Source organism: Henckelia pumila, chromosome 1 (genome assembly GCF_033568475.1).
Source record: "Henckelia pumila isolate YLH828 chromosome 1, ASM3356847v2, whole genome shotgun sequence".
Classification (NCBI taxonomy): domain Eukaryota; kingdom Viridiplantae; phylum Streptophyta; class Magnoliopsida; order Lamiales; family Gesneriaceae; genus Henckelia; species Henckelia pumila.
Window position 1 is genome coordinate 10,115,155 of NC_133120.1, and position 22,106 is coordinate 10,137,260.

The following is a 22,106-nucleotide window of genomic DNA, read 5'->3' on the forward strand; positions in this document are numbered from 1 at the left end:
ATGGAATAATTGGAATGGATTCCAAGAATAAAAAGAAAGGTTAATCCCAACCAACAGCTGGAGATGAGGAACGCCGCAGCAACCGTGGATCTGTCGTTGCTCCGCTATGCATCAGTTCCTTCTCAAATCTCGCCGTTGGTCAAAGTTGGTGGGAAAAAGCTAACCATTGCTTCTTCTTCAGCTTCAGGCACGACTTCTCATTCCCTCATATCTCACAAGTTGCCTATATATTGATATTTGTCTGTTCTGTCATAGATGGACGCGTTTCCTGCACTTTTGGAAGGCGGGAGCTTATGTTCACTGCAACTACGTCGTTGCTCTTGCGTGGTGCCAATGTTTCTGCCGCTGAAGAGTAAGTTTATGACTTCACCAATTAGATATTGGTTGCTTTTGAATTATTCAAAACGACTGTTGTTTGACGGTTAATTGTTAGTAATTATTGATTTTTTAGCCTAATTGACCTCACAGTTTTTTGTTTTCAGTGTAAATGTCTACTTACAGGAAGAGATCAGCAAAATACTATCCAAGGGCAATGCAGCTGGTTTACTTCGTTTAGTCTTTCATGACGCTGGAACATTTGATAAGGATGACAAAACGGGTAGTCTTTCAGAGGCTTTATATTCCTATCGATTTTATTTGCAAATGCTATTCATTTACCCGTGAAAACTCTTCAAGTAGTATTTGGTTCCACTCTCACATACCCAAATACTTATAATTTTTGTTCAAATATTGGTGTATTGTGGTCAGAAATGGATAACCTAGAGCTTGTAGTCATAGTTATGTCGTTTGAGATCTGGTAAATTAATTAATAGAAAAAACTGGCTGTGTTTACTAAAATACTCTGTCAGAGAAGGCTATGATTCCACTGGTTATGGGAACTAATCTCCCTCCAAATCTCAGTCCAATTTGTCGTATCTCCCAGCTCATTTTCGTTATGTTAAATCCTTGGGAAATAAGCACCTTTAGCACAGCCTACTAGTGAGTGTTGCAGCAAAATTGTATTGAAAAACATTCTGCCTTTGTACCATAGGGGAGTAAACCAATGTCCTCTTTTCAGACAGCTCTCAATATAATAAAGAGGTCCAATTATTCTGATTATAGGTCATATGAGTGTAAATCATTCTCTCATGGACCTACTCACAAAATAAATTTTGTGTGGTCTATGCAAAAACAATTTTGGTATCCTTTTTGACCCATTCTTCTGATCTGCATCTCTTAACACTTTTCACTGGCAGCTAACGAATTTTATTTCAGGTGGAATGAATGGATCTATAATTTATGAACTAGACAGATCCGAAAATACAGGTCTTAAGAGGTCATTGAAGGCGAGCCTCTCTCCTTTTGTTTTATTTTTTCCCTTTCTTTTACTAAACAATCTCCTTGTATGCATGCTTACCAGGACTTGCTGTTGTATGATTTATCACTATACTTTTACTTGTTTATTATTATGTTTGAGATACCTTTGGGCTTCACTTGGGCATCCAGTCTGGTTAAGCTTTTCTCAACATCTAATTTTCTGATACATAAGTAGATACTTTGTTGTCCAGATTCTGGAGAAAGCTAAAGCTGAAGTGGATTCAGTAAAACCAGGTTTTTATAGACATGACTATGAGATTTATTAGCTTTAGCAGCCACCACATGGACACCTTACAACCCCTCGATTCTCGATGTACTTTTAGTATCATGGGCAGATTTGATAGCTGCTGCTGGAGCATCTGCTGTTTTAATATGTGGAGGTCCAACTATCAATGTTGAGCTGGGAAGAGTAGATGCCATGTAAATTGCTCATCTCTGTTTTACACTTCCATGAAGTCATCTAGCTCTTTGCTGCTAGGAGAATTTGGTGGTTTTGCCAATCAATAGCTTACCACTTACAATGTAGAAGAACTGAACGACTATAGCATAAAGCTTGAACTTGCATGAACATTTTTCTAGTCTTAGATAAAATTGTCATGAAATATTGAATTGAAAATTGAAATCCAATCTTATGATGAAACACTTTTCTATGAGTACCCTTTATTTGAGATACTCGGTATCATTTTAGAGGCATCTGGGAATTCTAATTGGTGTATACTACACTGTTTTTATAACTGAAAAGTTTTAATTTGCCTGATAGGGGTCCTGATCCTGAAGGGAAGCTTCCTGTAGAAACACTGGATGTTGCTTCCATGAAGCAGAGCTTTAAGAGAAAAGGCTTCTCGTGAGAGTTAATTTTGACTTTATAGTTTTTCTTTACCTGCTCACTTATTTATTAGCATTTTCCAGTATGCGTGCAAACCATGTTTTGGTATAGGTGTGATTTTGTACCATTACACATTTGAGATTAACAGCCACTTCCCCTTTTAATATTATGCCCTGACATTTTCAAATATCTAAATACAACATGTTGTCTTTTTCCTGACATTCGTGGTGGACATTTTGCCTATCATGTTGATCAATATCTTGCTCTGTATTTTGTTGAATATACTTTTCAAGGGTATTGTTTTGAAAATGAGTTTGGATCTGGAATTGTAAGTTTCTCGTTGAACCTTCTCAGTACAAATACCTTGGATTCTCTGCTATGTGCTAAAACTGTCTGTTTTTCCTTTTCGTGTTAGAGAAATTGTTGGATTGATGAATAAGAATGTAGGCACCCAACAAATTCTTCCGTAGTATGTTAAGAAGTGGTCTTGATTATCAAATAATGATGCCTGGAATGCTTACCACTTATATTTACATTTTTCACATATTGAGATTTCTTGATCATGTCATGTGGAAATTATCTGTGTTTTGTACTTACAGAACCCGGGAACTTGTTGCTTTGTTTGGAGCTCATACCCTAGGAAACAAAGGTTTTGGAAATCCAACAGTGTTTGACAATTCTTACTATAAAATTCTTCTGGCGAAGCCGTGGTCATCATCAGGTTACTATCAACTTTGGTTACCTAACAACTTTAGCATGATGTGATTCTCTCTGTTTTCCGTCAATGTACTACACACCCCTAACTCGTATGAAACTGAAAGAAATCAAGCCGTAGCCATAAAGTTGAGGAAAAACTCAGAGGTGACAAACAAAAATATGAAAAGATCCAATCAAATCTGTCTATTATTTACAATATATCTTTCTACTTTTGTACAGAAACTCCAAACTATTAATTCCATGGATGTGACTCGTTCCAAAATGAGCATGTTTCTCATACGTGCAGATGGGATGTCTAGTATGATTGGCCTACCCACAGACCGCGCACTTGTTCAAGATGACGAATGTATGAGGTATGCTATTGATTAACTTTGTTTTGGTCTTTCTGTTGGGATTTATTACTGTGGTAGTTTTGTTAAGTGAGAATGGGAGAAGTTGGGCTGTGAATAAAGAAAACCGGCTAGCATGTTAAGTGTGTGGTTTATATGGGTTCACATAATATGAGCCCCAAAGAGAATTAGAAGCCGCCCATCGTTACGTATATTATAGAAGATCTGAGGTTGATACACATGGGATAAATTGTGATCGTTGGGGTGCGGGGTAGCGGCTGCTTTATCTCAATGAGGACAGTTCATGGTTGTGAGGCCTCGGTTCTAATGCTCTAATCTTAAGATAATGTAAACCATCATCAACAATAATTCAAAAGTCAAGGCAAGACAAATTTTTTATTTTTTTTAAAAGGGCTGCGCTTGATCGCATGTACTCGTGCGATCGAGCGCACCATCCATGCCTCAAGTACTGCCGGAGAAATCTCAAGTGTTGATCAAGCGCACCATTTTTGCAGGTCTACTGCCTCAACAAAATTAAGGGCCGCGCTTGATCCTACGAACTCGTGCGATCGAGCGCGCCCTCTGCCCAGAAAACATCAGAAACAGGGCAGACTTTCTTCAATTCAATCCACCATTCAAATCTTCAATCTAAAACATGCATCAACACATCCAACATGCATAATACATTACAAGATAGTTCTAAAGTTATACATCAAATCCAAACTAATAGAACATGCTTTCAATCTAAGTTTACAATCCAAAATACAAATCGAGTTTGAAAATAAATTCAACTCCTAAACCGATTCTCACTTCTACTCGACTCAACCCTTAGCCATGCTGCCTCGGTCTTGCCCCACCTGTTGCCAAGCACACATACAAAAACAAGACAACAGCCGGATAATCCGATGAGAATAATATTCTCAGTAAAAGAGACAAAACATACATATCAAATAATATATCGAACGTGATATATGAAACAACCAAACAAGAATTCCAATAGCATGTCCATAACTCCAAATCAAATGCATAAAATGCAATGCATGTCTTTAAAACCAGGATTATCAAGTCTGGATAATCTCAAAGTAAATGTTCTTCTTCTCTCATTTGGGATCCCGATGACAAAATATCACCAACACACCAACTCTCCCGATCGAGGTGGACAATGCATATTTTACTCCTCTAGACTCTGGGCGCCTATAGAGAGTGTTTCTCGACAATTGGTAAAAAAATCTGCTAACATCTAACTCCTCTGGGCCTCTCTTGCCCGCAAAACAAAGGTAATTGGCTCAATATGAATGCAACGCAAAATATTACTCATTCAACTGATTTCAAGTAAAAACAAATAACGTGCAAGTATGTGATTCTTCGGAACACTTGAATCAAGTCGGATTCGAGTTACTCGTTCCATTCTAGTCTAAGTCATCTTTTACCCCTTCTTTGATTGACGTATCTGTAATCCGAACCATAGTTGTCAAAGGCTCTGGCGAGAGGCGCCACCAGGCGCACCTTTAGCGCCTGGGAGCTTCCCAGGCGCAGTGATTCAGTCAGGCGAGCCAGGCACGCGCCTGGGCTCGCCTTGGAAGTTTTCACAGAGCGCGCCTGAGAAAACTTTTTTTTTATTTCTTAAAAACTGAGAAGTTGCATTTTGAAAATGCAACTTCTCTATTTTTTTTTAAGTTAATTACTTAAAACAAAAAGCCCAAAGCCCAAAGCCCCAACACTAGCAACCCATCGGCAGAAAAAAACAGAAGAGATCACAGAACGACTACGACTGAAAGCTGCAGCTGCAGCTGCAGCTGCAAAAAAGAACGAAAAAGAGAGAAAACAGCAACGGCAAAAGAGGCAGAGGCAGAAGAGAACACGGAACACTGCAGCAGCAACGCAAGCTCCAACTCCAAATAATCAAGATATTTTTTAGGTATTATTTTCTGCATATTCATTTATTTCAAGCACATGGAATCATGTATATACTCATATACCCTGTTTTATACACTTTAATTTCAGTTTTAATTTTTAAACTTTAATCTTGCTGTCGGTTGCCCATTCATTTTCTGCATATTCATTTATTTCAAGCACATGGAATTATTAATTTGTTTTTTTGTTATCTTTTGTTATTATATATAATATATAATTATTATATACTTAAAAATGAAATATTGACTTGTGAATGACAGAGTATCAATTAAACTTTAATTATGCAACATTTTTGTTTGGTTTTTGACTTGCTGCCAATCTGCATAGTTTATTAATTTGTTTTTGTTGTTATCTTTTGTTATTATATATAATTATATACTGAAAATTGAAAATTGACATGAATTACAGATTATTGATAATCTGAATTCTGAAATAATATACATATTGGTTGCAATTTTTGCAGATCAATGTCGACTTCTGGAAATTCGGACAATCGAAAAGATCTTGGTTGGAACTATGGGAATTTAATCAATCCAAACGATACTAATACCGTGCAATGTAATTTTTGTTGCAAAACTCTCAAGGGAGGAATATTTCGAATCAAGCAACATCTTGCCGGAGGCCATCGAAATGCCAAAGCATGTCCAAAATGCCCTGAGACTGTTTCAAGATTACATGTCCAAGAAAAAAAAAGTCAAGCATCAAATGGAAGTGAATCCTGATTTCGATGAATTTGTTGAGCAATTGGAAAATTTGGAAGATGACGTGTTACCAATTCCAATCCATCGAAAAGGGAAACAACCAATGACAATTTCAACAGCGAGTACTGGCAACATCCCTCCTGTTTTCTCAAGTCAAAAGACAAAAACGGTTGGTCCCCTTGATTATTTTTTTGTCAATAATATGGATAAAGTTATGAATCATGGAAAGAAAAAAGGAGCAACAGATTCAAAGCAGTATGCTGAAGTTCAGAAAAGAGTGAGAGAGTCTGTGGTGCAATGTTTTGCCAAATGGATGCACGATGCAGATATTCCATTCAACGCTGTAAAGTATCAGAGTTTTAAGGAATTTTGTAAAGCAGCTACTTACTGTACTATTGATTGGAAGCCCCCAACTTACCATGAAGTTAGGATAACTTATTTAAATAATGAAATAGAAAGTACGAAACGTATTTTGAAAGAGTACGAGGCTGATTACAGAAAATATGGATGCACATTGATGGCTGATGGATGGACTGATGGAAAGAATAGAAGTTTGATTAATTTTTTGGTGAACAGGCCAAGAGGGACAGTATTTTTGGAATCTGTGGATGACTCTGGCTTTTCTCATACAGGTCTCAAGTTGTTTGAGTTACTTGAAAAATATGTGGAGCAAATTGGTCCAAAAAATGTTGTTCAAGTGGTTATGGACAATGCTTCTGCAAATGTTTCAGCAGGTATGAAATGTGAATTCAAGTGATTATTTTTAATGAGTATTAAATTTGTTAATTAAGTGACAACAAAAAAATTTTATATATAGGGAAGCATTTGATGTCGAGGTTTCCACATATATTTTGGACTCCATGTGCTGCCCATTGTTTGGATTTAATGCTTGAAGATTTGTTCAAAATTCCAGTATTGAAGAAGGTTTACGAGAAGGGAATGATGGTGAATGACTACATATACAATAGGCCACAAGTGTTGAGCATGATGAGAGAATTCACCTGTCAAAGAGAAATGGTTAGGGCTGGGAAAACTCGATTTGCCACTGCATTTTTGACATTGAAGAGATTTCAAAAACAGAAGGTGAATTTAAGAAAGATGTTCACTTCAGAAAAGTGGAACACGAGTCGATTTGCTAAGGAAGCCGAAGGTAAACGTGCAAGCGAGGTTATATTGATGCCTTCATTTTGGAATCATGTTGTTTTTGCAGTTAAAGTTGGTGGTCCAATTGTGAAAGTGCTTCGATTAGTTGATGGTGAAAAAAAACCTCCAATGGGGTATATATACGAGGCTATGGATCGAGCTAAGGAGGCTATTGCTTTGACTTTCAACAACAATGAAAAGAAATACAAAAAGATTTTTGAAATCGTTGATAAAAGGTGGACCGATCAGCTTCATAGGCCTTTGCATGCAACTGGTTACTTTTTGAATTCGGAATTCTTTTATGCAAATCCTGAGATAGAAAAGGATGCTGAAGTTATGAAGGGGTTGTATGCGTGTATTGAGAAGATGTGTGAAGATACTGAGCTTCAAGATAAAGTCACGGATCAACTCTCAACATATAAAAATGCTGCTGGGCTTTTCGATACCAAACCTTGATCAATTCTTCAACGATTCGAATTCTGGCAATTCTGGACTCCACGATCTGCAACTGAATTTGAAAGGAGATATAAAAGAGTTTCAAAGTCGATCCATCCAATTCAAACCATTCAAACTCAATTCCAACTCCTAAATCCAAAATCTCATCAATATAAAAACTCAAACTGGCGGCATAACAACTATAACTGATCAAACCGAAAATACAGACAGCAGCACAGCATCTCAAACAACTCATATCAATGCTAAAACCACAATAAAGGTTCAAACCCAACAAATCTCAAAACTCAATTTTTAGAATAAACTTCCAAAATTCCTAACAATTTCGAACGACGTCCTAATTCAAAACCGACTGAGAATAAACGATCAGAATTCTGTCAAGAACGACATACTCGCAACTCAATCGATTCTAACAACATCCGAAAAATAGAACGAATCTGATCGGAGAAATACTTACGATATAACAGAGCTCTCGCTGCCGTGATCGTTAATCTGCCTTCAGAATTAATTTCCAACGGACGGATCGAGCTCGGGGTAAAATCTGGAAGCTCAAAGAGGCGTCCATGGAGGTTGGAGAAGAAGGAGAAGGCGATGGGGAAGAGGTGAAGTGAAGGAGAAAAGTCAAAAGGGACTTAAATATCTAATAATCTCCAAATTTGCATTTTAGTCCCTGAAATTTCTGAAAATTGCAAAGTAGCCCCTGCTCAAATACAAGTCGATCCCCGAATTCTATAATCTCTTATTATGTCAATTAAAGTCAATTAAGATAAAATTGGGGCGTTACAATTCTCCCCCTTTAAGAACTGATTTCGCCATCGAAATCGAACACAATTCCAACATGAACTCTATCTCTCAATTTACTCCTTCAAGTCCGTCAATCAAAAGTCGACTCATCTGATCTGGTTGTCCGTCGTTCTGAGGATATTGAATTGAAATAAGTTGTAATCAAAACAACAAAAGTCTCTTCGAAGTATTTGCCGAAAGAACGAGTGCAACGAGGATCTTTATCTAAACTGACGGACTTCGGCAAAACAAGACATCTGACGACCTCTGACAAAATATCAATCCTTTGATCCTGACTAAAAGTCATTTTTTACGGAATACGGTAGCAGATTTCATCAATCAGACAATCATAAACAGATAGTAGATAATATAAGATCAAATCCTACAGCTCAAGACATAAGCTGTTGCATTCAATTCTTCAGATAAAGAATCGCAGTCAGAAATCTCATACAATCTAATCCTCTTCTCTGCCTCCAAATCAGTTCCGTCTGCGAAAACAAATACTCCAACTCTTAAGATTAGAAAAGATCACGGAAATCTCCTCATAAGACAGTAGATAACAGATCTCCTAATCAATAAGATCGCTGCGAGCTCAAAGTCCAGATTCAGACATTGAGTCTCGAGCGTCTTCAGCTGTCTCGATGTATAGACTAGAGCTTGATTCCTCTGAACAATAATACATCCAAAGTCTCGAGCGTCTTCAGTTGGCATAATAGAATCACTTACTCACAACAAACGATCTCGACACTGACCCGAAACTCGAACTGCTATCCCAATCTTAATTCCTTCAACGAATTCTCATATCTGCTTCAAACTCTAAACTAGAACTGCATCAATTATCATTCAGGAGAAATACCGATAGTAGATAACATAAAACAGATCTACACTCCAACCAGAAGTGAGGAAGACATCGGTCATAGAGGATAACTCATTCCAAATCCCGTCTTCTAAACCTCTTTCTTACTAACTCTCAGCTGATGATGTCTGATCTCAAGTCGTTGCTGAATCAAACCTCATAATTCAGAGGCAATCCATGAATCTCAACTGAAAAAAAATTTACCAGAAAACTCTCTAACCACTGGTTTATCAACCAATTTGGGTTAGATTCTAGGACATCAACTGCATACAAAGAGAATTCCTCCGTACAATTCTGAAATCAAGCGGTCATACGACAGACAATAGCAACTACGGAAAATAATAGCTCAAAAGGCAGATTGTGCATCATAGTAATATCCTCAGTTAAGAAAGTAAGGAGCGTAACATTACTATCAGAATAAGAGCATAAAATCATACTCAACGGTTACCTGCTGTGTCATCATCGGGTGCAACACAAGTCTGCGGATCCTCGTTGAGAACAAGATTCAACGTCCGTTGAATCGGAGGTTGATTCATGATCGAAGAGCCTCTTAGTCGATTCTAGTGCGGCGTCTGAAATGAGTGAACCACACGAGCTTGTCTCTCCTGTTGAACCATTGGTCTAAAAGAACTCCCCGACTGAGATCCACTGGTATAACTTTGAGGACATCTCTTAGCAAAGTGTCCTGGCAGATGGCAGATATTGCAGCATCCAGAAATTCCGAGACAATGCTCACTGAGGTGTTGACCTCCACAATTATTGCAAGATACACCGGAAGATCCTGAACTATGTCCGGAACCAGACTGTTTCGATCCGCTGGAGCTAGAAGAACTACTCCCATACTTCTTGAATGACTGTCCTCTCGGTTGCAAAATACCCCTAGTGGTACTTCCTCTGTACACAGTCGATTTCTGGAACGGAATTTGCCTAAGAAATTCAACTTTAAACAAACTCCACAAAACAACCAAGCCTTGATTCTCTAATGCCTTTTTCCTAGAAATCCACCAACTTTTGGCAGTCCCTTGCAGTTGGTACATAACTAACCGAATTCTACGGTCATCGTTGTATTCCAGAGAATCAAATAACTGGTCGATTTCTTCTAACTAATTTACACATTCCACCGCATTCTCTGTACTCCTCAGGGTTGGGGGTTGAAAGGTCTGGAACCTCATCAACAAGGCTTCCATCGGCGTCGGAGTAACGTCCATTCTTCAGTCGTAGAACAACCTCGTTCAATTTGATTCCGATGCGGAAAGATTCATGTTCAAAATTCATCGAGGAACACATATCTCAATTTCGAGAGAATTAGGACACAAACATCTCAATCTCAATCATCTCGTATCCATAATCTCTATTAAACAATTTTCTTCTATCTCAGAAATATTCAATTGCAATTGAGAAACAATTAGAGTTTATATTCCAGATAATTCATTCTTTACAATTTAATCACAAATCACGCAATTCAAATAATCTTCACATAATAAAGCCTGCTCGCATGGTATTTAAAAAGTCAATTAAATAATTCAAACACATGCGAAGATTCAATTCACGCGGACTCGAACTACCCCGCTCACTCTAGTTCAACCAAGAACTTATCGCTCTGATACCACTTAATGTGAGGCCTCGGTTCTAATCCTCTAATTTTAAGATAATGTAAACCATCATCAACAATAATTCAAAAGTCAAGGCAAGACAATTTTTTTTTTTTTTAAAGGGCTGCACGTGCGATCGAGTGCACCATACATGCCTCAAGTACTGCCGGAGAAATCTCAAGTGTTGCGCTCGATCCTACGAACTCGTGGGATCGAGCGCACCATTTTTGCAGGTCTACTGCCTCAACAAAATTAAGGGCCGCGCTCGATCCTACGAACTCGTGCGATCGAGCGCGCCCTCTGCCCAGAAAACATCAGAAACAGGGCAGACTTTCTTCAATTCAAACCACCATTCAAATCTTCAATCTAAAACATGCATCAACACATCCAATATGCATAATACATTATAAGATAGTACTAATGTTATAGATCCAATCCAAACTAATAGAACATGCTTTCAATCTAAGTTTACAATCCAATATACAAATCAAGTTTAAAAATAAATTCAACTCCTAAACCGATCCTCACTTCTACTCGACTCAGCCCTTAGCCATGTTGCCTCTGACTCGGTCTTGCCCCACCTGTTGCCAAGCACACATACAAAGACAAGACAACAGCCGGATAATCCGGTGAGAATAATATTCCCAGTAAAAAAGAGACAAAACATGCATATCAAATAATATATTGAACGCGATATATGAAACAACCAAACAAGAATTCCAATAGCATGCCCATAACTCCAAATCAAATGCATAAAATGCAATGCATGTCTTTAAAACCAGGATTATCAAGTCTGGATAATCACAAGGTAAATGTTCTTCTTCTCTCATTTGGGATCCCGAGGACGAAACATCACCAACACACCGACTCTCCTGATCGAGGTGGACGATGCATATTTTACTCCTCTAGACTCTGGGGGCCTATAGAGAGTGTTTCTCGACAATTGGTACAAAAATTCTGCTAACCAATGTCACTCAACTATAGTCCACAGAACATCTAACTCCTCTGGGCCTCTCTTGCGCGCAAAACAAAGGTAATTGGCTCAATATGAATGCAACGCAAAATATTACTCATTCAACTGATTTCAAGTAAAAACAAATAACGTGCAAGTATGTGATTCTTCGGAACACTCGAATCAAGTCGGATTCGAGTTACTCGTTCCATTCTAGTCTAAGTCATCTTTTACCTCTTCTTTGATTGACGTAGCTGCAATCCGGACAAGCTACAAGCACAGAAGGCTCAATCAAACATCATTCGATTCAAGTCAAAGAATCAAGTAACCTCGATACCAAACCTTGATCAATTCTTCAACGATTCGAATTCTGTCAATTCTGGACTCCACGATCTGCAACTGAATCTGAAAGGAGATATAAAAGAGTCCAAAGTCAATCCATCCAATTCAAACCATTCAAACTCAATTCCAACTCCTAAATCCAAAATCTCATCAATATAAACGATTGATATTCCAAAACTCTAACTGGCGGCATAACGGCTATAACTGATCAAACCAGAAATACAGACATCAGTACAACATCTCAAACAACTCATATCATTGCTAAAACCACAGGTTCAAACCCAACAAATCTCAAAACTCAATTTTTAGAATAAACTTCCAAAATTCCTAACAATTCCGAACGACGTTTTAATTCAAAATCGACTGAGAATAAACGATCATAACTCTGCCAAAAACGACATACTCGCATCTCAATCGATTCTAACAACATTTAAAAAATAGAACAAGTCTGATCGGAGAAATACTTATGATATAACGGAGCTCTCGTGATCGCTAATCTGCTTTCAGAATTAATTTTCAACGGACGGATCGAACTCGGGGTGAAATCTGGAAGCTCAAAAAGGCATCCATGAAGGTTGGAGAAGAAGGAGAAGGCGATGGGGAGGAGGTAAAGTGAAGGAGAAAAGTCAAAAGGGACTTAAATATCTAATAATCTTCAAATTTGCATTTTAGTCACTGAAATTTCTGAAAATTGCAAAGTAGCCCCTGCTCAAATACAAGTCGATCATCGAATTCTATAATATCTTATTATCTCAATTAAAGTCAATTAAAATAAAATTGGGGCGTTACAATTCTCCCCCTCTAAGAACTGATTTCGTCCTCGAAATCGAACACGATTCCAACACGAACTCTATCTCTCAATTTACTCTTTCAAGTCCGTCAATCAAAAGTCGACTTATCTGATTTGGCTGTCTGTCGTTCTGAGGATATTGAACTGAAATAAGTTGTAATCAAAACAACAAAAGTCTCTTCGAAGTCTTTTCCGAAAGAACGAGTGCAACGAGGATCTCTATCTAAACTGACGGACTTCGGCAAAACAAGACATCTGACGACCTCTGACAAAATATAAATCCTCTGATCCTGACTAAAAGTCATTATGTACGGAATACGGTTGCAGATTTCATCAATCAGACAATCATAAACATATAGTAGATAAAATAAGATCAAATCCTACGGATCAAGACATCAGCTGTTGCATTCAATTCTTCAGATAAAGATTCGTAGTCAGAAATCTCATACAATCTAATCCTCTTCTCTGCCTCCAAATCAGTTCCGTCTGCGAAAACAAATACTCCAACTCTTAAGATTAGAAAAGATCACGGAAATCTCCTCATAAGACAATAGATAACAGATCTACTAATCAATAAGATCGTTGCGAGCTCAAAGTCCAGATTTAGACATTGAGTCTCGAGCGTCTTCAGCTGTCTCGATGTATAGACTAGAGCGTGATTCCTCTGAACAAGAATACATCCAAAATCTCAATAAGAAGAATAGCCAAGTACTGAAAGATCATCAGTACCGAAATCAAGAATACTGAATAACTGCAAAGTGCCAATCTCAAGATACTTTGCTTTCCCCGAAAAATCTGGCATAATAGAATCACTTACTCACAACAAACGATCTCGGCACTGACCCGAAACTCGAACTGCTATCCCAATCCGAATTCCTTCAACGAATTCTCATATCTGCTTCAAACTCTAAACCAGAACTGCATCAATCATCATTCAGGTGAAATACCGATAGTAGATAACATAAAACAGATCTACACTCCAACCAGAAGTGAGGAAGACATCGGTCATAGAGGATAACTCATTCCAAATCCCGTCTTCTAAACCTCTTTCTTACTAACTCTCAGCTGATGATTTCTGATCTCAAGTCGTTGCTGAATCTAACCTCATAATTCAGAGGCAATCCATGAATCTCATCTGAAAAAAAATTTACCAGCAAACTCTCTAACCACTGGTTTATCAACCAATTCGGTTTAGATTCTAGGACATCAACTGCATACAAAGAGAATTCCTCCGTACAATTCTGAAATCAAGATGTCATACGACAGACAATAACAACTACGGAAAGTAAGAGCTCAAAAGGCAGATTGTGCATCATAGTAATATCCTCAGTTAAGAAAGTAAGGAGCGTAACAGAACTATCAGAATAAGAGCATAAAATCATACTCAACGGTTACCTGCTGTGTCATCATCGGGTGCAACACAAGTCTGCGGATCCTCGTTGAGAGCAAGATTCAACGTCCGTTGAATCGGAGGTTGATTCATGATCGAAGAGCCTCTAAGTCGATTCTGGTGCGGCGTCTGAAATGAGTGAACCACACGAGCTTGTCTCTCATGTTGAACCATTGGTCTAAAAGAACTCCCCGACTGAGATCCACTGGTATAACTTTGAGGACATCTCCTAGCAAAGTGTCTTGGCAAATGGCAGATATTGCAGCATCCAGAAATTCCGAGACAATGCTCACTGAGGTGTTGACCTCCACAATTATTGCAAGATACACCGGAAGATCTTGAACTATGTCCCGAACCAGACTGTTTCGATCCGCTGGAGCTAGAAGAACTACTCCCATACTACTTGAATGACTATCCTCTCGGTTGCAAAATACCCCTAGTGGTACTTCCTCTGTACACGTTCGATTTCTGGAACGGAATTTGCCTAAGAAATTCAGCTTTAAACAAACTTCACAAAACAACCAAGCCTTGATTCTCTAATGCCTTCTTCCTTGAAATCCACCAACTTTTGGCAGTCCCTTGCAGTTGGTACATAACTAACCGAATTCTACGGTCATCGTTGTATTCCAGAGAATCAAATAACTGGTCGATTTCTTCTAACTAATTTACACATTCCACCGCATTCTCTGTACTCCTCAGGGTTGGGGGTTGAAAGGTCTGGAACCTCATCAACAAGGCTTCCATCGGCGTCGGAGTAACGTCCATTCTTCAGTCGTAGAACAACCTCGTTCAATCGGATTCCGATGTGGAAAGATTCCTATTCAAAATTCATCGAGGAACACATATCTCAATTTCGAGAGCATTAGGACACAAACATCTCAATCTCAATCATCTCGTGTCCATAATCTCTATTCAACAATTTTCTTCTATCTCAGAAATATTCAATTGCAATTGAGAAACAATTGCAGTTTATATTCCAGATAATTCATTCTTTACAATTTAATCACAAATCATGCAATTCAAATAATCTTCACATAATAAAGCATGCTCGCATGGTATTTAATAAGTCAATTAAATAATTCAAACACATGCGAGGATTTAATTCATGCGGACTCGAACTACCCCGCTCACTCTAGTTTAACCAAGAACTTATCGCTCTGATACCCACTTAATGTGAGGCCTCGGTTCTAATCCTCTAATCTTAAAATAATTTAAACCATCATCAACAATAATTCAAAAGTCAAGGCAAGACAAATTTTTTTTGAAAGGGCTGCACGTGCGATCGAGCGCACCATCCATGCATCAAGTACTGCCGGAGAAATCTCAAGTGTTGCGCTCGATCCTACGAACTCGTGGGATCGAGCGCACCATTTTTGCAGGTCTACTGCCTCAACAAAATTAAGGGTCGCACTCGATCCTACGAACTCGTGCAATCGAGCGCGCCCTCTGCCCAGAAAACATCAGAATTATGGCAGGCTTTCTTCAATTCAAACCACCATTCAAATCTTCAATCTAAAACATGCATCAACACATCCAACGTGCATAATACATTACAAAATAGTTCTAAAGTTATACATCCAATCCAAAATAATAGAACATGCTTTCAATTTAAGTTTACAATCCAAAATACAAATCGAGTTTGAAAATAAATTCAACTCCTAAACCGATCCTCACTTCTACTCGACTCAACCCTTAGCCATGCTGCCTCTGACTCGGTCCTGCCCCACCTGTTGCCAAGCACACATACAAAGACAAGACAACAGCCGGATAATCCGGTGAGAATAATATTCCCAGTAAAAAAAGACAAAACATGCATATCAAATAATATATCGAACGCGATATATGAAACAACCAAACAAGAATTTCAATAGCATGTCCATAACTCCAAATCAAATGCATAAAATGCAATGCATGTCTTTAAAACCAGGATTATCAAGTCTGGATAATCACAAGGTAAATGTTCTTCTTCTCTCATTTGGGATCCCGAGGACAAAATATCTTCAACACACCGACTCTCCCGATCGAGGTGGACGATGCATATTTTACTCCTCTAGACTCTGGGCGCCTATAGAGAGTGTTTCTCGACAATTGGTAAAAAAATCTGCTAACCAATGCCGCTCAACTATAGTCCACAGAACATCTAACTCCTCTAGGCCTCTTTTGCCCGCAAAACAAAGGTAATTGGCTCAATATGAATGCAACGCAAAATATTACACATTCAACTGATTTCAAGTAAAACCAAATAACGTGCAAGTATGTGATTCTTCGAAACACTCGAATCAAGTCGGATTCGAGTTACTCGTTTCATTCTAGTCTAAGTCATCTTTTACCTCTTCTTTGATTGACGTAGCTGCAATCAGGACAAGCTACAAGCACAAAAGGCTCAATCAAACATCATTCGATTCAAGTCAAAGAATCAAGTAACCTCGATACCAAACCTTGATCAATTCTTCAACGATTCGAATTCTGTCAATTCTGAACTCCACGATCTGCAACTGAATCTGAAAGGAGATATAAAAGAGTTCCAAAGTCAATCCATCCAATTCAAACCATTCAAACTCAATTCCAACTCCTAAATCCAAAATCTCATCAATATAAACGATTGATATTCCAAAACTCAAACTGGCGGCATAACGGCTATAACTGATCAAACCGGAAATACAGACATCAGTACAGCATCTCAAACAACTCATATCAATGCTAAAACTACAATAAAGGTTCAAACCCAACAAATCTCAAAACTCAATTTTTAGTATAAACTTCCAAAATTTCTAACAATTCCGAACGACGTCCTAATTCAAAACCGATTGAGAATAAACGATCAGAACTCTGCCAAGAACGACATACTCGCAACTCAATCGATTCTAACAACATCCGAAAATAGAACGAATCTGATCGGAGAAATACTTACGATATAACGAAGCTCTCGCTGTCGTGATCGCTAATATGCCTTCAGAATTAATTTTCAAAGGACGGATCGAGCTCGGGGTAAAATCTGAAAGCTCAAGGAGGTGTCCATGGAGGTTGGATAAGAAGGAGAAGGCGATGGGGAGGAGGTGAAGTGAAGGAGAAAAGTCAAAAGGGACTTAAATATCTAATAATCTCCAAATTTGCATTTTAGTCCCTGAAATTTCTGAAAATTGCAAAGTAGCCCCTGCTCAAATACAAGTCGATCCCCGAAATCTATAATCTCTTATTATCTCAATTAAATTCAATTAAGACAATGGTTTACTTTAGTAAGGCTCTAGCATCAAGAGCTTTGACATGAGAACAAGATCATGGCCGTGGTTTTAGCCATCCAACATTAGAGAGTTGTTAGGGTATCCCGATATATTTTTTTGCGTGTTACTCTTTTCAGGGGGGAACAAACTTACTCTGTAAAGATGGAATCCTAATATTAATCATTGAATTCAGTGCTTATTTCATTAACATCTTGTTCTACTATCTGTTGTGTGTGAGAAAAATCTCAGGCACTGATGGTTGTAACAGTGTTTCAAAGCTCAAGAGAATTACATTAAACGCGGGGTGACACAAACTGGTTTCTCTTATAGTTGTCGTCTATGTGCTATGTGATTATATTGGCACCCTTGAACTTAAACACTCCTAAATATCGATAGTGCATTTAACATGTCAATAGTGGTGTTACATGTACGTCACGAGCTAGAATCTAGCTATTTATATTTGTAAACAAAATCTTAAAAAGAAATATCTGATCAATATGCATAGGAGTTTGATCCAGAATTTTTCCTCTGATTGACAACAGATGGATCTCCAAGTATGCTGATGATCAGGCCTTATTTTTTGAAGATTTTAAGAATGTCTACACTAAGCTTGTGAATAGTGGTGCAAAGTGGAAAAGATCAATGTGATTCGTGAGAAAAGCAATTATATGCTGTTGCAGCCATTATAGATCTGGTTTTTTTGTGCAATTTTTGAAATTAAAACAATTGTCAATTGTCAATTGTCAATTATCATGTCTGTAGCATTGATGCGTAATGGTGATCGTCATTGTCGACTCATGCTGCAGTGTTTATGAGACATTAGCTAAATGCCTCCGGTACTACCCAACTTTTTGCAAGTGCCAATTAATAAATGGTGTTGGTTATCCAAATGATGTTATCAACTTGGGATTTTTTTTTAATGAGGAATATATTTATTATCTATTTCCATTTCTATATGAATACGTGACTAAATTGTGAATCCCTATAATTAGTGTTAGTGGTGGTTATTTAATTTAATAAAAAAGTGTATATCCCTACCGTTAGTGATTAGTGAATTTTATTTAATTTAGTAACGAAAAAAAAATTATTGTGTTGTGCTATAAATATTTCTATATATAATTTTGGCAGTACCTAAGTCCAAACTATAATTAAAATCCAACTAATATATAATTGGTGAACTCATTTAGGAGCGGCTACAAGATTAAATGTAGTAACTCGCATCTCGTTTTACGAGATTAAATGGTAAAACACGATTAAGAGATCTTTATACTAATTAACTAAGTGTTTAATCGAATCAGAAATAAGGAAAGAAGGCTTCGGAACCCCTAAAGAGTTCGGAAGCACTGAAGTAACCAATGTTGAGTTAAGAAGCAAAGGGAGGTTCGGAAGGTCCGAACCATGATCGGAAGGTTCGATTCGTGTTAGACCATGCAATGTGAAGTGTCAACTATACGCGGACACGTGGGAATTCGGAAGGTCCAAACTCAGGCTTCCTCTTAGGTGTCAAGACTTCGGAGCTTTCGATCAGAGCAGTCCGGAATGTGGCATGCATGCACAGTTCGGAATGTCCGAAGTGCAGTTCGAAAAGTCCAACTCCGCCTATAAAAAAGTCATCCGAGATTCAGATTTCTTGTCAATTCACACACTTTCCCTTTCAATCTTGGTGTTTCTTAGGACATTTTTAGCCTTATAATCGAGGGCCGGGAAGCAGCTGAGCGTGCCCAAGAGTTGGAGCCTTTGACAGAAAAAGACTGACGACAGACACATGTATAGTCCGAGATCCCTATTAGAATTTGGGAACACCTAAGGTTTTTAGATCAATTGTAGTGATATGATAATTATTGGCTTGCACGCTTGGACCCTAGACTTCTTATATTGTTAGGACTATCTTAGAAAAGTACGTAAGTACACTAATATTGACAGCGAGTATGCATGCTTATACAATGCATTTTATATGTCATGATCCATGTTTTACTGCTTTATCATATTATGTTGTATGTGCATATTCATGTTGAGTCATTTCTCATTTGAGATAGTCTTTTGAGTATGGTCGCTCAACCCTACACTCTTGTTATATGGTCGAACATCGGGAGACACTGTGATGACGGAGACTGATGCTACGGTGATCTTGACGAGTTTGGGGAGTTACACGACGGAGTTGACCCCAGATTGTACTGCACACTCCATCAGTGAGGATCTCCTCAGTTGCCTTTGCATCGACTGTTGGAACAATTGGATCAACTGGTTGATCTACAACAACAGGTTCTGGAGACTGAAGTGCCCTCAACTGGACATTATCTTCACTGTCATCTTCCAGAGTTATTTCTTTCTCATAAGCGGTTTGTCAATTGAGTTGGATCAATCGTCATGTCAGTCGAGGTTGTTTCATCAAAAACATGTACAATCTCTTCAACATTTAGAGTTCATTTGTTAAAAACTCGATAAGCTTTACTATAAGGAGTAACCAAGAAAGATACCCTAATCTGACTTATCATTAAATTCAGTCAGATGACTTTTACCGTTGTTGTGGATAAAATACTTGCAACCAAACACCTTAAAATAGGATACCACTGGCTTCTTGCCATTCCAGGTCTCATACGATATGTTTCCAAGATTTTTATTAATCATTGACCTGTTCTGAGTGTAGCAAGTCGTGTTCACTGCTTCTGCCCAAACACATCGTGACACCCTAGAATTAGCCAACATAGTTCAGCAGCTTCTTTAGAGTTTCATTCCTCCTTTCTGCAACACCATTTTGATGTGGTGTCTAGTTGCTGAGAACTTGTGTTTGACTCCATGATGTTCTAAAAATGAAGACAAAGTTTTATTGACAAACCCAGTTTCCTTATCACTTCTGATTTTTTCAATCCCAAAATATTTTTCATTTAAAAGACGTTTAAAAAGTTTTGATCAGTTGAGAAGTAGTTTGATCTTTTGATTTTAAAAAGATGACCCAAGTGAAACGGAAATAGTCATCTACAACTACTAGAGAGTACTTCATTTCCTCTAGACTCATGATTGATACAAGACCAAAGAATTCCATGTGCAGCAGTCCTAAGCATCAGGTTGATGAATTGCACCTTTTGTTTTTAAAAGATGATATGAACTTCTTCCCAAGCTAAGAAGCTGAGCATACTTTGTCTTTGTTAAAATCTAGTTTTGGCAGACAAGTGACCAGAGCATGCTTGCTCAGACTAGCAATAGCCTTAAAGTTAAGGTGGTTCAGTCACTTGGGCCAGAGCCAGTTCTTTTGTTGATTAGCAGCTACAAAGCATACCGGCTAGACTGGTTGGTCCATCCAAGCCATTTTATATGTGTTTCCACATTTGTTACATGTTAAGATTAAATAACCAGAAAAATATTTAACTAGACAACTATGTTTCATAAACTCGACTAAGTCCTTTGTCACACAGTTGACTGATTCTTATCAAATTATAATTTAAGTGATCAACCACTAAACACCATCAATAATAATGTTACCGTGAATAATCTTATCTTTACCACAATTCTACCTTTGGAGTTGTCATCAAATGTGATTTGTGGTCTTGAGTAGTGACTTAGTTGAGTGAGCGGTAGCGTGTTTTCAATCATGTGCCTAGAGCAGCCACTGTCAAGGTACCAAATTGATGGTTGTAGGTCTTCTGCTCATATTTGTACCCGCAATCACAAAGTTGAATAACATGGTCCCCACATCTATTTTGGTCCAGCATGGATTAGGCCTTTGGGAACCCACACTTGGTTCACCCTAACTGAAATACTTTGTGTGCACGCCAATGTATGTGTGTTCATGCAGATGCAGATGCAATATGTTCTCTGTGTGTGTTTGACACCGTGTATTGTTTGACTTTCCCCAAATCTTACAGTTGCCTATATCTTCTCTGAATTGGTCTGGAGTTGTATTAGTTTCTACGTGGACCATTCATTGAGCGATGTTTAGCTCGACTGGTCTGCGGAGGCTTCCACTCGTGCCTAGCAGTCGAGCTGTCTGACATATAGTCAATCCCACACCTCCTTCCAGCTGCTTGACGATGCGATCATGGATGAATCTCAAGATGGTCAAATAACCAAGTATATTAGGGATCCGTTGGAGCTACCAAAAGTATCAATAATGAGATATCGAAGCAAATGATTCAAGGAAGCACTCCAAGGAATGTTTGCAAGAGCGGTAACGAGTTTTGATGGATTTGAGAAGAATGGTAATCAAGTTGCAGGATATTTTAACATGATTTGAGTGCAAAAAGATCAAGGAGATAAGACACGCTCGGACAAAATTCAGACCAAGACAAGGACCAGTCCCGAACCCATGTCCATACCCAGGCCCAGACCCATGTCCATACCTGGCCTGGACCCATGCCTAGACCCGGCCCAGACCCTGTGCACCTTTTTTGCCCCATCCATGCATGGAACGAACCCAAGCACGGACCTAGCATAGGGTCCGTGTCCAAGTGACGACGTAAATTTCGAATCGTCGTGGGCACACAGACATATTTCCAGATCCTTATCTAGGGTATGTGCACATATAGTGCGGCGTGTTGTGTGTATCGCAAGGAATTTTTTATTTTTTGATATTTTTCTTATTTTGAGAGTTTGATAGTTCATTAGCAATTAGTACTAAATGTGTTGTCATGTCCATACCCAGGCCCAGACCCATGTCCATACCTTGCCTGGACCCATGTCTAGACCCGACCCAGACCCTGTGCACCTTTTTTGCCCCATCCATGCATGGAACGAACCCAAGCAC

At 38.4% G+C, this 22,106-nt stretch overlaps 2 protein-coding genes across 3 annotated transcripts; both read left to right on the forward strand.

Annotated features, from left to right (window-relative positions):
- The first annotated feature begins 8 nt into the window (after positions 1 to 8).
- Positions 9 to 18,270, forward strand: LOC140872275 (putative L-ascorbate peroxidase 6). 2 transcript variants are annotated; one of them, XM_073275126.1, is made up of 10 exons: positions 10 to 187; positions 256 to 352; positions 483 to 598; positions 1,255 to 1,325; positions 1,548 to 1,590; positions 1,680 to 1,776; positions 2,117 to 2,200; positions 2,782 to 2,903; positions 3,186 to 3,252; positions 17,908 to 18,270. In XM_073275126.1, exons 1-10 carry the CDS (start codon positions 64 to 66, stop codon positions 18,011 to 18,013), a joined length of 927 nt encoding a protein of 308 aa, XP_073131227.1. In that variant the 5' UTR covers positions 10 to 63; the 3' UTR covers positions 18,014 to 18,270. The 2 variants fall into 2 exon arrangements, with proteins under 2 accessions (XP_073131287.1, XP_073131227.1); XM_073275186.1 differs by lacking the exon at positions 17,908 to 18,270 and having other exon boundaries at positions 9 to 187; positions 3,119 to 3,252.
- LOC140872192 (uncharacterized) lies at positions 3,269 to 10,867 on the forward strand. The gene is made up of 3 exons (XM_073275017.1): positions 3,269 to 5,146; positions 5,606 to 6,577; positions 6,661 to 10,867. The coding sequence occupies exons 2-3, from the start codon at positions 5,773 to 5,775 to the stop codon at positions 7,440 to 7,442; spliced, it is 1,587 nt and encodes a 528-aa protein (XP_073131118.1). The 5' UTR covers positions 3,269 to 5,146; positions 5,606 to 5,772; the 3' UTR covers positions 7,443 to 10,867.
- Positions 18,271 to 22,106: the final 3,836 nt, after the last annotated feature.

What these genes read in the sequence shown, in the direction of transcription:
- LOC140872275 (XM_073275126.1), top strand. Translation starts at nt 64, where the DNA reads ATGAGGAACGCCGCAGCAACCGTGGATCTGTCGTTGCTCCGCTATGCA. An exon ending in TGATAAGGATGACAAAACGG is followed by an intron (nt 599 to 1,254) that starts GTAGTCTTTCAG and finishes ATTTTATTTCAG; the next exon opens with GTGGAATGAATGGATCTATA. An exon ending in TTTAAGAGAAAAGGCTTCTC is followed by an intron (nt 2,201 to 2,781) that starts GTGAGAGTTAAT and finishes TTGTACTTACAG; the next exon opens with AACCCGGGAACTTGTTGCTT.
- LOC140872192 (XM_073275017.1), top strand. Translation starts at nt 5,773, where the DNA reads ATGCCAAAGCATGTCCAAAATGCCCTGAGACTGTTTCAAGATTACATG. An exon ending in TTCTGCAAATGTTTCAGCAG is followed by an intron (nt 6,578 to 6,660) that starts GTATGAAATGTG and finishes TTTTATATATAG; the next exon opens with GGAAGCATTTGATGTCGAGG.